Source organism: Spermophilus citellus, assembly GCF_964194105.1.
Source record: "Spermophilus citellus genome assembly, chromosome: 5".
Lineage (NCBI taxonomy): Eukaryota > Metazoa > Chordata > Mammalia > Rodentia > Sciuridae > Spermophilus > Spermophilus citellus.
Window position 1 is genome coordinate 130,686,681 of NC_138186.1, and position 16,908 is coordinate 130,703,588.

General features: G+C 34.6%; 1 protein-coding gene across 10 annotated transcripts in view; it reads right to left on the reverse strand.

Annotated features, from left to right (window-relative positions):
• TRDN (triadin) overlaps positions 1–16,908 on the reverse strand; it is a 400,855-nt gene that overhangs the window by 315,300 nt on the left and 68,647 nt on the right. For all 10 annotated transcript variants that reach the window (XM_081295982.1, XM_081295978.1, XM_081295980.1 and 7 more), the window contains exon 2: positions 6,333–6,542. In XM_081295982.1, coding sequence (XP_081152108.1) covers positions 6,333–6,542 — 210 coding nt within the window. The remainder of the gene's footprint in view (positions 1–6,332; positions 6,543–16,908) is intronic.

Sequence of the window (16,908 nt, forward strand, 5' to 3'; positions counted from 1 at the left end):
AATAATTATGTTTTGTGGAATGCTTGCGAAAGTTACCAAACTTGCATTGAGACACTCTCTTACAACCATATTGTGACTTTTCCTTTTTATGAATGAGGGTGCTAGTAAATTATGGCCCTCATTCTGAAACAAGAAAGGCTAATAGTTATTAAAATATATTCCTGTACATTCTGGCCTAGAGGAAAATCATTAACATCCTCTAATGTCACTGTTTTTTAGTAATTATTTTAGAAGTATTATTTGTTTGTACTTATTGTTTACAGAGAAACATGTCCCTTCGTAAACAAACAGAAGAGATTTGTAAGAAATTTCAGCCAAATCTCACAAATCCTAGTCTTTAAAATTATAAATTATCAATGAACCTTGCTGCTTCCTGGAATGAAGCTGGCTTAGTCCATAGAGGAGTGAAGACCAGACTCTGGCAATCCTTAAGAACCCTTAACCTCAGTTATTAAGAAAGTAACTTGCTCTGCCCACATTGATTTCTGAAAGCAATCATTTTCCTGGAGAAAAGCAAAGGCAGTGTGGATAATGTCAGGGTGATCATACATCTGATCTGTGGTGCATGGTAAATCCTAACAGCTCTCCATTTCATTCTCATAAGCATCCTATTTTGAATATTAAATTATATAGTTGTCCAAAGGGGAGCCCATGTATGCTGTTAAATCAGTAAACATACACTACATGTCCCACAATTGCCTTAAATGCAAGTTTTCAGGGTAATTGTTGGACATAAGAGAATTTTGTGTGAACTTTTAGAGGCAGAAATGAAACAATAAAGCTATTTATTCTCTGAAGCTTGGTTTAGGGCAGGTGTTTTTGCAGCCATACACATTATTGCTGATATGCTTTCCATCCTTGTTTGGCAACCCCTGCTTCTTATTCTTCAGCTCCCACTGGCAGTCTCCTTTGGGCATCCTTTGGGCCAAATCCTGGCCAGGTGCATTTGCAATGCCGTACTGAAGGGCACCAATTTATCCTGAAACTCACCCACATCATCAAAATTTGAGATGGTGAGAAACAAATGAGGGTTATGGTTTGTCCTTAGTCTTCCTTATTCTGTGTCCATCTGCCCTTCCTCTTCCCAACTTCCAGCCTGCTAACTTTTGACTAAGCTCCAGGGCATTGCCACAGCCTTACACAGATCATTTAATCACTCACAGTGGTTCTGCTGCTCTGAGCAAACGCTGACAAATGCACAAGAGTGCTATCTGAATATTGTTTCACTGTTATACTTGGTAAGAAATGAAGGGTAGGTGAAATATCTTTTCCAGTCTGTTTATTTAGTGCCCTAAAATTTGTCTTATTTGTTAAGAAGAATCAAACTCACACATTTCACAATACAGAAAGCAAGGTGATATCCCCATTTCAAAGGCACAGAAATACACATTGCTAGTCAGGTTAGCTTGTAGGCAACAGAGGTATAAAATGAAACTAAGACTTCTGAAAGAAGCCCCTTCTACACATTCCACAAGTAGATAAGACTTGGCTAAATCAGATCAAATGCTGAAAACAAGGAATTCTGAAGGTTGCCCAAAGGAGACTCATTTCTCTCAATCCAGAACAGAATGTGCTTACAAAAATAAATTTTCATTTATCTATGAACAACTTTATAATGGTTTCAAAGTATTTATCTACTTTTATAAAAGCATCAAAGAGAAAATCAAGACACAGTGACTGCTGCTCTGACTCTCTAGTATTTAGGATCACCTCCAGCCATGCTTCCTTCTCCTGTTGGATTTCCTTTTAAAACATTAGCAATTACATTCAAAATCTGTTAGGTGGTCCAAAAACTCATCATGATGACAATATTAATCCCCAGTAATATTCTAAAACATATCCACTAAAATTAACATTAAAAACACAAGATCCAGGCATGGTGACTCATGCCTGTAAACCCAGCAGACTCCGGAGGCTGAGAAGGCAGCAGGATCATGAGTTCAAAGCCAGCCTCAGCAAAAACAAGGTGCTAAGTAACTCTTTGAGACATGACAGGGTCTTGTAAATAAAATGCAAAATAGGACTGCAACTCAGTGGCTGACCCCTGAGTTCAATCCCTGTCTCTCACCCCTACCCCCCCCAAAAAAAAAAAAAAGAATTATAGTACCATTTAAAAGGTTGAAACTGTTACTGAAGTAAATATCCTTTTCTGGAAGAACTGACATAAACAAGATAGTTTAGACCTTACTAAATGAATAAATGGGATTAGATTTTCATATCAGATAATGTATCCCATCCACATAAAATGAATATAAAGTAAAGGTTTTATATTATAATTCCACTGAATCTTTGAATATATATACTTTTGGCTTCATAAATTGATTATTTAAATTTTAATGAGCTAAATGTATTTGAATTTCTTATTTGAAGAATTTATATATTTTTCCTTTAAAATTTAAAGCTTTGTGATTTTTTTTTTCATTTCAAATCCATTCCTGAATTTTTATCATCCTAAATATGGCCTCATGATGCCAGTCATTCTAATACATCATATTCTTCTGAATCTATTGTAATTAACATACTTATTGTCAACTAGAGTATAAAAAATAAAATTATATAAATATTCCTCTTTGTATAATATAAGAAATTGTTTCAAAATTGAAATGTTAGCACTATTCACTCTTACCAATGCGTTTCAGAAAATTTACTATGTTTACTGGCACTTTCATACAGAGATAAAAACAGTCCTTCCTTAGATTAGTTTATGTTTCTGAGTGAGATGGGAAAGTCAAAAAAGGTTTAGGATAGTGTGTTAATTGCTCTTAATACAGGTGCCCATAATTATTCATATCAAGTTGTATTCTTTTGCAATATAACTTTTTTTTTTGAGAATGAAACATATGGTAACAAGATTCCAAAATTGTACCCATTGATCTTTGTTTCCTGGTGTTCTCATTCCTATGTAGTTTCTTCCAAAACTGAATAGGATTGGCTGGTGTCACCCAAAGGATTTTGCAGAAATGAAGTTCTGGGATTTCCAAGTCTAGGTCATAAGAGCACTCTGGCTTCTGCTTTGTTCTCTTATATCTCTCACTTTGGGTAAAGCCATCTGCCTTGTGCATGGACACACCAGAATTGATTTAACAGCCAAGTAAGATGTCCTGCAAATATCCCACCACTCATGTCAAAACCTTTCAGTTAACTGCCGCCCCAACTGATAGCTTCACTGCAATCTCAAGACAAAACCTAAGGCAATACCACCCAACGCATTTTCAAATTACTGACCCATAGATACCATAAGAAATAATAAATATTTGTTGTTGTTTTAAACCACTTACGTTTTGAAGTAATTTAGTATGCATATAAATTGTTCTATAAAATGTGACCAATAAAATCTCACTTAATAAGCATTTATTTTATTCATTCCAGTATCATTATATTTGCTTTGTTAATTTTTAAGGTTGGTCAAAAGCTGCTGAATAAAATAAAATAAAATAAAATTATATAAATATGCTTCTTTGTGAAATATAAGAAACTGTTTCAAAATCAAAATGTTAGCATTATTTACTCTTATTTCAGAAAACTTACTATGTTGACTGGCACTTTCATACAGAGATAAAAACCGCCCTTTCTTAGATAAGTTTATGTTTCTGAGTGAGAAGGGCAAGTCAACAAAGGTTTAGAATACAGTGTGTTAATTGCTCTTAATACAGTTGCCTATAAGGTGCAGTGCATTTTTCTTATGAAGTCTCAGAATGCTTTACAGAATAAGGATGGGTCTTGAAGTATTAGTAAACATTATCAGAAGGAATATTGAGAAATGAGTCTCTACTCCTAGTATTATCAATATTCACACTATTACAGTACTTATGATAAATCAGGTTCTATTGTAAGCATTTCAAATATATTCCATCATATAATCCTCTTAACAATCCTACTGCATAAGTACTATTTGAAATCCTACTTTATAGAAGACCAAACTAAGGCACAGAGAGGATAATGTTCCCAATATCACAGAGCTAGCAAATACTAAAGTATAAATTTATACCAAGGAAATGAAGCATCAGACTTCTAGTCTTAGCTATTAACTATTATTCTTTCTGCTCTACTGGGAGTTGGAGTGGGAGAAATGGTATGAGCAAAGTTAGCAAGGAATGAGAGTTTGTTTTCCTGGGACCAACAGGGAAAAGCAGAAGGAAACATGGTTGAAAAACAGGGTACATATGCTGACTTACAAAATAAAAATTAAGAGCTAAGCCAAGGACTTAAATTTCATGCCAAGGAGTTCATTATACTTAAGCAATAGAAAATATCTTAATTGATCAAATGTGCGTTTTATGAAGATGTCTTTAGAGCAATTTGGTGGATACAGAGAAGATGAAGGAGCTAAGAAGAAATGACATGAGTGCCCTCCAAAGAGAATGAATGCATGAAGTGTTGTAATGGTGATATGGTAATGAGAGGAGAAAGCCAAATTTACGAGCCATGTAAGCACATGGTCTTTGACTATGTTGACTGCTTAGCATCCAAGGAGATTTAAAAAGTGATTTCAGGTTCCTTTTATGGGTAATGGATAGATAGTTATGTCATTAATAAATATGGAATCTGAAAAAGGAGGCCTTACATAAAAGATGTGCTTAATAAACACTTATGAAAGACAAGATGAAGTGTCAATAACACAACTCTTCTTTTCCCTGTCAGATAAAATGCCAGTAACCTAGGTATTATCCATTGCACTTAATTATAGTGGTCCAATGGAAAATGTGTCTTATATTTTAATACTGTAGTCTGAAACTATAATTGTAGGTAACTGCATTTTATAAAATAAAAACAAATGTCTTGCAGTGCTAATTTCTGTAGTGTTCTCATAAAATCATTAACTTGCAAAGATGACATTTACATGCCACTCATACATGTCTATTGTAAGAAAGAAAAAAACCTATATTATACAATCATATGTGGTTCTAAAATTTAAATAAATGAATTTTTTAACAAAGGAAATGAGAGTTAAAACACTTCAGTTGGTACAGGCTCAAAGGAAATGGAATATACTAAAGTATCACATTGTTACCAAGCATTTCTCACTTAAAATATCAAGGTCATAATTTTATATTATAGCCATTTCAATTGTAAATTCTTTAAGAGTCTACATTGCAGAACACAAAACAGTATTGCCTGATTAAAGCAGACATTCATGTACCTGGATAAATTGCCCTTCTGCTTTGGTTGACATTATGAGACTTATCTTTGCTTGCTAGACAAGGCCCACCTATAGTCCAACTGTGAATTGTATACCTGGGAGAAGTCATCCAAGTCATACCTTCATCTCATAAACTCAAATAATACAGTTCTATACATTCATGATATTTATGTTGTATTTCTTTTGACATTTGTGGCACAGGCATTTCCTGAAACTATGTAAAAACTTGATAAATAATTGTTGAATCAGTGGAATTTAAAATGAGAAGCCAGCAGATCTCTGAATATAGAGCTTTTTAGTTGAACTTATAGTCTCTGGGTTCTACTGAGTCTACTCCTACTGGAAAAGGAAAATAAGGGAAGGAAGAGTACACATATGAGAAAGAACCTCAGTTGGCTCATGAAATTCTTTTGCTTGTGATAAAAGGGATGTGCATAATTCATCCATCTACTTGTGAAATACTTATTGAGCACCACACCTATTCATTTCCTCCAGGAACTCACAGTAAACTTGGGGTAGCAAATGTGGAACTAGGTAAACATAAATTAAGAAAGAGAAAAAGTCCTGGAACAAAAAGATGAATGAGGTGCTCAGGGATTAAACAGACCACAATGAACATCTTCCCTTTCTAACTTGTATTATTCCTATTTTACTCCAAATTCATGAGAACATATGGATGCTCAAGATGTAGTATCTCATTACAAGCTATGCCAGGAAAATCCTTCTAACATTCTTTATTTTCAGGAACTCAAAAGACAATGGTTTGCTGGGAGGAAGAATGAGCATGTCTACAAATGAAACTTGGGACTGGATGACTCCAGCAAAAGAAATACTTTACTTTTCACTTGTCCAAAATCTTTTTTGTTTGGTTTAGTTTTTTTTTTTTTATTACCAAGTGTAAAATCTACAAATTAGTCTTTATTGGTACTTGATGAAGTATCAGTTGCAAAACTCAATCTCCACTAAAGCTTTTTAATACTTATCTTTACAAAGCTGCATTAGTCAGCCTTTATTCAGCCCTGAAAGCAGACCAGACAAAGGAAGAAAACAGGAGAAAAAGAGAAGAAAACTGACTTCAGTGACCCTCAATCACATTGTCAGGATACAGGATGGAATGCAGAGAAACAAAGCCACAACTAGGGAGAACATTTTTTTTTCTTTTAATTTAAAAGTCAAACCTCCTGGATCTTACCTGAAAAGTTCTTGTAATCAACTAAATCGAACATAACAACGGCAACAGCTGACCAGGTTATTATCAGAGCAATGACCAGAAGCCAGGCTGCAGGTGAGCTGAATGTCGTCACTATGTCTTCTGTGACTGTCCTCTTCAGCACTTTTCCAGGGGATTTGGGCACAGATCCATTTTTGCTGTCTATCACAGTTGTGGTTGTAAATGCATTTCCTGGTCAAACATTCAGTAAGGAAAATATAATTTAGAAATTCACATCGAATGTTGATGAAAAAAACACAAACTATGAATTATGTAACTTGTTTGTATCATTTTCTATAGTAGATCATATTTGCTCAGCAGCAGTCCCCTACCTCCCAGGCCACTCCCACATTGTCTCTTCCTCTGCATTTACCCCTCACCCTGAAACCTTTTTGACTCATAAGCATTTCTCATCTCCCAAGTTCCATCTATGCTCCTATCCAGGCCATGAAACCTGTTCATTTTCTTCCACTCATTTTCACTTCTCTGTTACCATTTCCCCTACCATTTCCAAGAGCAATAGGCTTTTGGAACACGATGCCTTTTAAAATAATTTTTATTTATTTAGGTTCAATATGTCAATTCTGAAAATCAGTAAAAACATACTCTCTGAGGAAGATTTGAAATCAGTATAAAATAAAGTGCATAGAACTCTGTATGGATATCCTGTTTTAACTGCATAATAATTTTCACTTTTTGTGATGTATGTTTTCTTTTTTTATTTGTTTTAATTAGTTACACATGACAGTACAATGACCTTGACATATCATACATTTGAATCAGATGGGATATAATATCTCATTTTTCTGAGTAACAGGTTGCAGAATCACATTGGTCATGCATTCACATATATACACACAGTAATAATAATGCCTATTTCATTCTACTATCCTTCCTAATAATTTTCTATTGAGGTCATTAAATTTTTCTGAATTTTTTTTGTCAGGGCAAAGAAGAGAATAATGTTGGAAAATCTTATCATATCCAGTATTATAATAGTCTTGGAAGATCTTATTATTTCCAGTTGTTTCTTCCAGAAACAACTTCTGTTAACATGTTTTTTATTTGCACCTAGTTTTGTGTATATGTGTATATGAATACATAAATGTTTTATTTGTTTTTGACAAATCACGATTACACTGTCCTTTTTGTTTTCTTTGCTAGACAATATAAAATCAACAAGCTTTCATATCATTAGGTATCCCTTTAAATATCACTTAAGTGGCTGCATGGAATATCATTTTATGACTTTATATAATTTAGTCATAAACCTTCCTAGCTTATAACATGACAGAAATTTTCTCAAACCCATCAACAATCCTCCCTTCAGGAAACATTCTTAAATGAGAATTGCTGATACAAATAACATACTCACTTTTATATTTTTTGAGACTATGTATACATATATATAATTTTAAAATTAATGTTTTGGAAAATTATAGTAGTCTTGCGTCCTTAAGCATATCAATATTATCACTGGTATTTAAAATATGTGCAATAATATAAGAGAAAAATTTTGCTTTATTTGCAATTCACTGATTACTTGAGATAAATAGTTAATGTTTAGTTTTCCTTCCTTTGTATTTCTTGTGAGTTTTTTCTTTAACTTTGCTTGAAACCTACTTACACACACACACAAATGCACAGGCACATGTTCACAAAGATAATATTTTATAACCTTAGTCTTGAAAGTTCTGCTTCAATTATTTACCTTTTCCTCTTATAGCATTTCTATATACAGAGTGAAATATAACAATTTTGTTAGTCTTTCACTTTTCTTTATAACATTGCTGTCAATGTATGGCTTGAAAGTCCCCCTCAATGGTCAGTGGACATATCTGATTATCTTTTTTTTATTGGTTGTTCACAACATTACAAAGCTCTTGACATATCATATTTCATACATTAGATTGAAGTGGGTTATGAACCCCAAATTTTACCCCAAATGCAGATTGCAGAATCACGTCGGTTACACATCCACAATTTTACATAATGCCCTATTAGTAATTGTTGTATTCTGCTACCTTTCCTATCCCCTACTATTCCCCCTCCCCTCCCCTCCCCTCCCATCTTCTCTCTCTACCCCATCTACTGTAATTCATTTTTCTCCTTGTTTATTTTCCCATTCCCCTCACAACCTCTTATATGTAATTTTGTATAGCAATGAGGGTCTCCCTTCATTTCCATGCAATTTCCCTTTTCTCTCCCTTTCCCTCCCATCTCATGTCTCTGTTTAATGTTAATCTTTTCTTCCTGCTCTTCATCCCTGCTCTGTTCACAGTTGCTCTCATTATATCAAAGAAGACATTTGGTATTTGTTTTTTAGGGATTGGCTAGCTTCACTAAGCATAATCTGCTCTAGTGCCATCCATTTCCCTGCAAATTCTATGATTTTGTCATTTTTTATTGCTGCATAGTACTCCATTGTGTATAGATGCCACATTTTTTTTTATCCATTCATCTACTAAAGAGCATCTAGGTGGGTTCCACAGTCCAGCTATTGTGAATTGTGCTGCTGTGAACACTGATGTGGCAGTATCCCTATAGTACGCTCTTTTAAGGTCTTCAGGGAATAGTCCGAGAAGGGCGATAGCTGGGTCAAATGGTGGTTCCATTCCCAGCTTTCCCAGGAATCTCCATATTGCTTTCCAAATTGACCACACCAATTTGCAGTCCCACCAGCAATGTACAAGTGTACCCTTTTCCCCACATCCTCGCCAGTTCTTATTGTTGTTTGACTTCATAATGGATGCCAATCTTACTGGAGTGAGATGACATCTTAGGGTGGTTTTGATTTGCATTTCTCTGACTGCTAGAGATGGTGAGCATTTTTTCATGTGCTTGTTGATTGATTGTATATCCTCCTCTGAGAAGTGTCTGTTCAGGTCCGTGGCCCATTTGTTGATTGGGTTATTTGTTATCTTATTGTCTAATTTTTTGAGTTCTTTGTATACTCTGGATATTAGGGCTCTATCAGAAGTGTGAGGAGTAAAAATTTGTTCCCAGGATGTAGGCTCCCTATTTACCTCTCTTATTGTTTCTCTTGCTGAGAAAAAACTTTTTAGTTTGAGTAAGTCCCATTTGTTGATTCTTGTTATTAACTCTTGTGCTATGGGTGTCCTATTAAGGAATTTGGAGCCCGACCCCACAATATGTAGATCAGAGCCAGCTTTTTCTTCTATCAGACGCAGAGTCTCTGATTTGATACCAAGCTCCTTGATCCATTTTGAGTTAACTTTTGTGAATGGCAAGAGAAAGTGATTCAGTTTAATTTTGATGCAAATGGATTTCCAGTTTTCCCAACACCATTTGTTGAAGATGCTATCCTTCCTCCATTGCATGCTTTTAGCCCCTTTATCAAATATAAGATAGTTGTAACTTTGTGGATTAGTCTCTGTGTCCTCTATTCTATACCATTGGTCCACCCACCTGTTTTGGTACCAGTACCATGCTGTTTTTGTCACTATTGCTCTGTAATATAGTTTGAAATCTGGTATCGCTATACCGCCTGATTCACACTTCCTGTTTAGCATTGCTTTTGCTATTCTGGGTCTTTTATTTTTCCATATGAATTTCATGATTGCTTTCTCTATTTCTACAAGAAATGCCATTGGGATTTTGATTGGCATTGCATAAAACCTATAGAGAACTTTTGGTAATATTGCCATTTTGATGATGTTAGTTCTGCCTATCCATGAACAGGGTATATTTTTCCATCTTCTAAGATCTTCTTCTACTTCTCTCTTTAGGGTTCTGTAGTTTTCATTGTATAGGTCTTTCACCTCTTTTGTTAGGTTGATTCCCAAGAATTTTATTTTTTTGAGGATATCGTGAATGGAGTGTTTTTCCTCATTTCCGTTTCAGAAGTTTTGTCGCTGATATACAGAAATGCCTTTGATTTATGCGTGTTGATTTTATATCCTGCCACTTTGCTGAATTCATTTATTAGTTCTAGTAGTTTCTTTGTAGACCCTTTTGGGTCTTCTAGGTATAGAATCATGTCATCTGCAAATAGTGATAATTTAAGTTCTTCTTTTCCTATTTTTATGCCTTAATTTCTTTCGTCTATTTGCTCTGGCCAGTGTTTCGAGAACTATATTGAATAGAAGTGGTGATAGAGGGCATCCCTGTCTTGTTCCAGATTTTAGAGGGAATGCCTTTAACTTTTGTCCATTCAGAATGATGCTAGCCTGAGGCTTAGCATAGATAGCTTTTACAATGTCAAGGTTAAGTTCCTGTTATCCCTAGTTTTTCTAATGTTTTGAACATAAAGGGATGTTGTACTTTGTCGAATGCTTTCTCTGCATCTATCAAGATGATCATATGGTTCTTATCTTTAAGTCTATTGATGTGGTGAATAATATTTATTGATTTCTGTATATTGAACCAGCCTTGCATCCCAGGGATAAATCCTACTTGATCATGGTGCACAACTTTTTTGATGTGTTTTTGTATTCGATTCACCAGAATTTTATTGAGGATTTTTGCATCTAGGTTCATTAGAGATATTGGTCTGTAGTTTTCTTTCTTTGAGGTGTCTTTGTCTGGTTTCAGAATCAGGGTGATGTTGGCCTCATAGAATGAATTTGGAAAAGCTCCCTCTTTTTCTATTTCCTGAAATAACTTGAAAAGTATTGGTATTAATTCTTCTTTAAAGGTTTTGTAAAACTCCGCTGTATACCCATCCGGTCCTGGGCTTTTCTTGGTTGGTAGTCTTTTGATGGCTTCTTCAATTTCATCCATTGATATTGGTCTGTTCAAATTGCATGTATCCTCCAGATTCAGTCTGGGCAAATCATATGACTTAAGAAATTTTTCGATGTCTTCACTATCTTCTATTTTATTGGAATATAGGTTTTCAAAATAATTTCTAATTGTCTTCTGTATTTCTGTAGCATCTGTTGTGATATTGCCTTTTTCATCCCATATGTTAGTAATTTGAGTTCTCTCTCTTCTTCTCTTCATTAGCATGGCTAAAGGTCTGTCAATCTTATTGTTTCGAAGAACCAACTTTTAGTTTTGTTAATTTTTTCAATAGTTTCTTTTCTTTCAATTTCATTGATTTCCGCTCTGATTTTAATTATTTCTTGCCTTCTGCTACATTTGCTGTTGTTTTGCTCTTCATTTTCTAGGGCTTTGAGATGAAGTGTGATCTCATTTATTTGTTGTTTTTTTCTTTTTTTGAGGAATGACCACCAGGCGATGAATTTCCTTTAAAAACTGCTTTCATTGTGTCCCATAGATTCCAATATGTTGTGTCTGTATTTTCATTTATCTCTAAGAATTTTTTGATTTCCTCCTTTATGTCTTCTGTAACCCATTGATCATTCAGTAACATATTGTTCATTTTCCATGTGATGTAGGATTTTTCCTTCCTTCTTTTATTATTGATTTCCAGTTTCATTCCATTATGATCAGATATAATGCAAGGTATTATCTCCACCCCTTTATATTTACTGAGGGTTGCCCTATGGCATAATATATGGTCTATTTTTGAGAAGGATCCATGTGCTGCTGAGAAAAAAGTATATCCATTTGATGATGGTTGATATATTCTATATATGTCAGTTAAGTCTAGGTCATTGATTGTGATATTGAGTTCTATAGTTTCTTTATTCAACTTTTGTTTGGAGGATCTGTCCAATGGTGAGAGAGGTGTGTTGATGTCACCCATAATTATTGTGTTGTGGTCTATTTGATTCTTGAACTTGAGGAGAATTTGTTTTATGAATGTCGCAGCACCATTATTTGGTGCATAAATATTGATAATTGTTATGTCTTGTTGGTGAATGGTTCCTTTTAACAGTATATAATGTCCTTCTTTATCCCTTTTGATTAACTTAGTCTTCAAGTCGATTTTATTCGATATGAGGATGGCCACCCCTGCTTGCTTACGAGGACCGTGTGCATGGTATATTTTTTCCCATCCTTTCACCTTCAGCCTGTGTATGTCTTTTCCAATCAGATGTGTCTCCTGGAGGCAGCATATTGTTGGATTTGTTTTTTTAATCCATGATACCAGCCTATGTCGCTTTATTGGAGAGTTTAAGCCATTAACATTCAGAGTTACTATTGATATATGGTTTGTACTTCCATCCATGTTTGATTATTTATCCTTTTTTAAAAAAATTTAGTTTGTTTCTCCATGATTTTCTTTCCCCTCGCCCTCTGTCTTTACCGAGGCACTTCCCACTGATGGTTTTGGTTATTGTTTTTCATTTCTTCCTCGTGTAGTGTTTTGCTCAAAATGCTTTGCAATGCTGGTTTTCTGGCTGCAAATTCTTTTAACTTTTGTTTATCATGAAAGATTTTTATTTCGTTGGCATACCTGAAGCTTAATTTTGCTGGATACAGAATTCTTGGTTGGCATCCATTGTCTTTCAGTGTTTGAAATACATTGTTCCATGACCTTCTTGCTTTCAGTGTCTGTGATGAAAAATCCGTTGTTAACCTTATTGGTTTACCCCTGAATGTTATCTGTCTCCTTTCTCTTGTAGCTTTTAATATTTTCTCTTTGTTCTGTATATTGGATATCTTCATAACAATGTGTCTTGGCGTTTGTCTACTGTGATTTTGTGTGCTCGGTGTCCTGTATGCATCTTCAATTTGTATATCTGTTTCCTTTTTTATTTCTGGAAACTTTTCTGTAATTATTTCATTCAGCAGGTTACTCATTCCCTTGGTTTGAATCTCTGTACCTTCTTCTATCCCGATGACTCGTAAGTTTGGTTTTTTTATGTTATCCCATGACTCTTGGATGTTTTTCTCGTGATTTTTTACCAGCCTTTCTGAGTTGGCTAGACTCTTTTCAAGATGATATATTTTGTCTTCATTATCTGACGTTCTGGCTTCTACTTGCTCCACTCTGTTAGTGATACTCTCAATTGAGTTTTTAATTTGGTTTATCGTTTCCTTCATTTCTAGAATTATTGTTTGATTATTTTTTATAATCTCTATCTCCTGATAAAGATGCTTAACTTCTTATTTTATCTGTTTATGTAATTCATTCTCAATGTGTTCTTTCGCTGCTTGAATTTGCTGTCTTGTATCCTCTTTAAGGTTCCATTCCATCTGTCTAAGGTGTTCCTTGAGTTCTTTATATGACCATTTTTCTGATGACTCTAGGTCCTCCTGAATATTCAGGCTGTCCTGCATTGTTTGTACTCCTTTCCTTCCTTGCTTTTTGAAGCTGCTCATGTTACTTCTTGTTCTGTTTGACTGCTGAGTTACTGTTTACTCCTATAAATTTATTAGATGCTTGGGAGGAAAGGTATTAGAAGGGAAGGGAAGAAGTCACTAAAGAGAATGAGAGTAAGCAGTTAGAATTCAAGGAAGGGGGGATAAGATAATTGAAAAGAAATGAAAATACAAAAGAAGGATAGAAAATAGGAAATAAAAAAAGTAAAAAATTTAAAAAAAATAATAAAAAAATTAAAATTAAAATTAGAAGAAAAAAATTTTTTAAAAATTGTAAAAAAAATTTAAAAAACAACAAGAAAGAAAAATGAAAATGAAAGAAAAACCCAAATCAAAAAAAAAAAAGAGAAAAGAAAAAGAAAAAAAAAACTAATAAATGCAGTCTTAGAGTTTGATTAACTTCTCTTCCAGTAGGTGGCGCTGTGCCCACCAGGCCAAGTTTCTCCTGTCAATACGCAGGAACCAATCACTGTGCAGCAGCTCCTCCCAGACTGGGCGAGTCTCCAATCCTGAGTGCCTAGGGCCTCCTCTTGTGTCTAGTCATTCCCACTTTTCCTCTACCCAGACCCCTCTCACTGGTGCCGCTCACCACAATACTGGCTGCACGCCAGGTCTGCTGCTCCCGGGAGCCCTGTTTTCATGAACGACTGGGCACACTCTTCCAGTTTGCCATTCCCTCAGACCCTAAGTTTGTAGAGCTTGGGGCTGAGAATCCTCAGTGAATTTTACTTGCCCTCCGGTAGCCACGCCCCCGGTAGCTGGTGCAAGAGACCTCAGCTGTCAGCACTGTCACCCTTGGTCTGGCTATCATGCTCACGGGAGAGCTGGGTCTGATTATCTTAACCACACTTGACCCCTAGAGAATTAAATCCAGGGGTAATTCAGAGATTTCTTGAAATAACCATTTCATGGCATTTTTAAGAAAACTGAAGACTGACTAAAAAATTAAGGCAACTTTCATAACATTCTCATTTCCAAATTACTCAGGTGTGAAGTAAATCATTCAATACTAAAGAGAAAAAAAGCTTTCATCAATTATTATTTTTGTGCCAAAAGCATCATTTGTTATATTTTCATGTATATTGTGTATAGACCACATTATCTGTAATAATAACTCCAAATCAAAAGGAGAAAATGTTGATTAGTCTATACACAAGATTACATATTTTCAATTTCACTATTTATCTCTAAATTATAATATTTTATGCATTAGATTCTACAGAAAATCTAAATTTTCAATTTTCTTTAACATTTTCATCAAGTAAATTTCCCTTAGCTTAAAGCTGAATTGTAGTTAAAGTGTGTTAAATAATAATTAGAAGATTTTAGTCTTGTAAATCTGGAAGAAATTTTTTATATTCCTTAAAAGCCTCAGTAGAATTAAAGTGCTCCTTATTCTGTTTCTCTGCCTTCACAATTCCTTCTTTTGGATATGTATTTCATGTGGAAATGGTGAAGCAAAAAATTTACATGATTGTAGAGAGGAGATTGGAATTAACTTCTGGCTCCTCCCTGTATTATCTAAATGGACAGAATTTCACTATCACACTATCCTTCTGAGCAAGAATTATTTCCATTTAGGAAAAGAAACTGGTTTAAGGTTAAATTTTCAGGCTTGTGATGGTGGAAAGAAAAGTCATGCAAACCATTTGGCATATCTCCTGGTACATGGTAATTATTTGACAAATAGCAACACAAGAACCACTAAATGACATCATTATCATTATTACCGTCTTCATTACTGCCATTAGCACCTCCAGTGCTACTTCTATGATCATGGCTCTGGCTATGATTACTACTGCTGTCATAAGGAAAGTCAAGAAGGGCAGGATTAACGTCAGAAGTGAAGGCAGAAGAACTGACCCTCAAGTAAATGTGAGCACTTTTCCCATTGAATAAGCACATATATTAGATCAAGATGGGTATAGGGGAACAAAAAGGAGTTCTAAAATTCTCTCAGTATCCTTTCCAATCAATTAATTTATTTCTTGGAATATAAGTAAAGAGGAAAACATGCTAATTTATTCATATAATTAGAGGTTGTTTTACCCCACTGGCAAAATTAAGAGAAATGAACTATGCAAAAAAAGTTATTTCTTTATAGTATAAACATTATACACATAAGCTAGAAAAATAAAGTTTGAGCCATTTTAACAAAGATATTCACAGATGCTTATAGTATGAATATAGTATGAATTCAGTTCATAATACAATTTGATATTGGGAGGAGGAACAATGCTATTTGCAAATTATGTTCTCCAATTAATAGTCTCACTCTTTTCATTTCTTTTGCCATAAAAGGTCACTATCTTACTTTTTTCAAAAATTAGTGACATACCACTCTGAGTCCCAGAGAAAAGAAAAATTAAATGCATTCAAGAGTACATATTTGTGGGCTGGGGTTATGGCGCACATGCCTGGCATGCGAGGGGCACTAGGTTCAAGTCTCAGCACCACATATAAATAAATAAATAAAGGTCAATCAGCAAACATTTTTTTTTAAAGAGTACATATTTGTAGGTGATAACAACCAAACATAACTAATGCAGTATTTTTTAGATAGAAGTAGCCTACCAAGGCCTATATTTTCTAAAAGTTAATAAGCTAATGATGAACAACAGTAGTAAAATAATTCAATTAAGATTTTTAAATTATTTTAGGTAGAAATTAACAATAATGACAACAAATTTTGCTTTCCTGAAAAAATTGTGGAAAAACACATCCCAAGTTCATGAACTCATTTGAGTAGAAATGATAGCAAGATGGAGAACTACCCTTAAAAAACATTTTTATAGACTATACTTGACATGGTGCTCAAAGAAGGAAAAGTTATAAGGAACCCACATCATATCCTCTCATTGATTTTTGTGCCAAATTCCCATCACTCCTAATGATAGTTCTGAAAATGGATGAATGATAAGAGTGCTTTGAAATGAGATTTAAGACCCAAGTGGGGCTACAAGTGAATGTAACCTTCAGAATAATGATTTGCAGAAGAGTAAATGAATTACGAGTGTTTAGGAGTAGCCGGCCTGAAAATTGATATGTTGCTAATCTCCAGTTTTTATTGCCTCTGGAAGGCTTTCTACTGATACTAAGTGGAGAACGTCTGAAGAATGGTTTCTGCACTTGAGATTCACTTCAGTGAGTTGTGTATTTGGGCATCAGACAATGTCAAACACGCTTACTAGGTATCTTGAAACTGAAAATATAAATTTCCTAAGATTTGACACAAACTAGCTGTATCTTGGTCAAATTCTTAAAGGTTGAATATTTTAAAAGAAATACGACAGTAGAGGAAAGTGACAAAGGTGTAGCAAGTGGGGCTGGAGGGGAGAAATTCTAGGGAGTGATAGTGGCC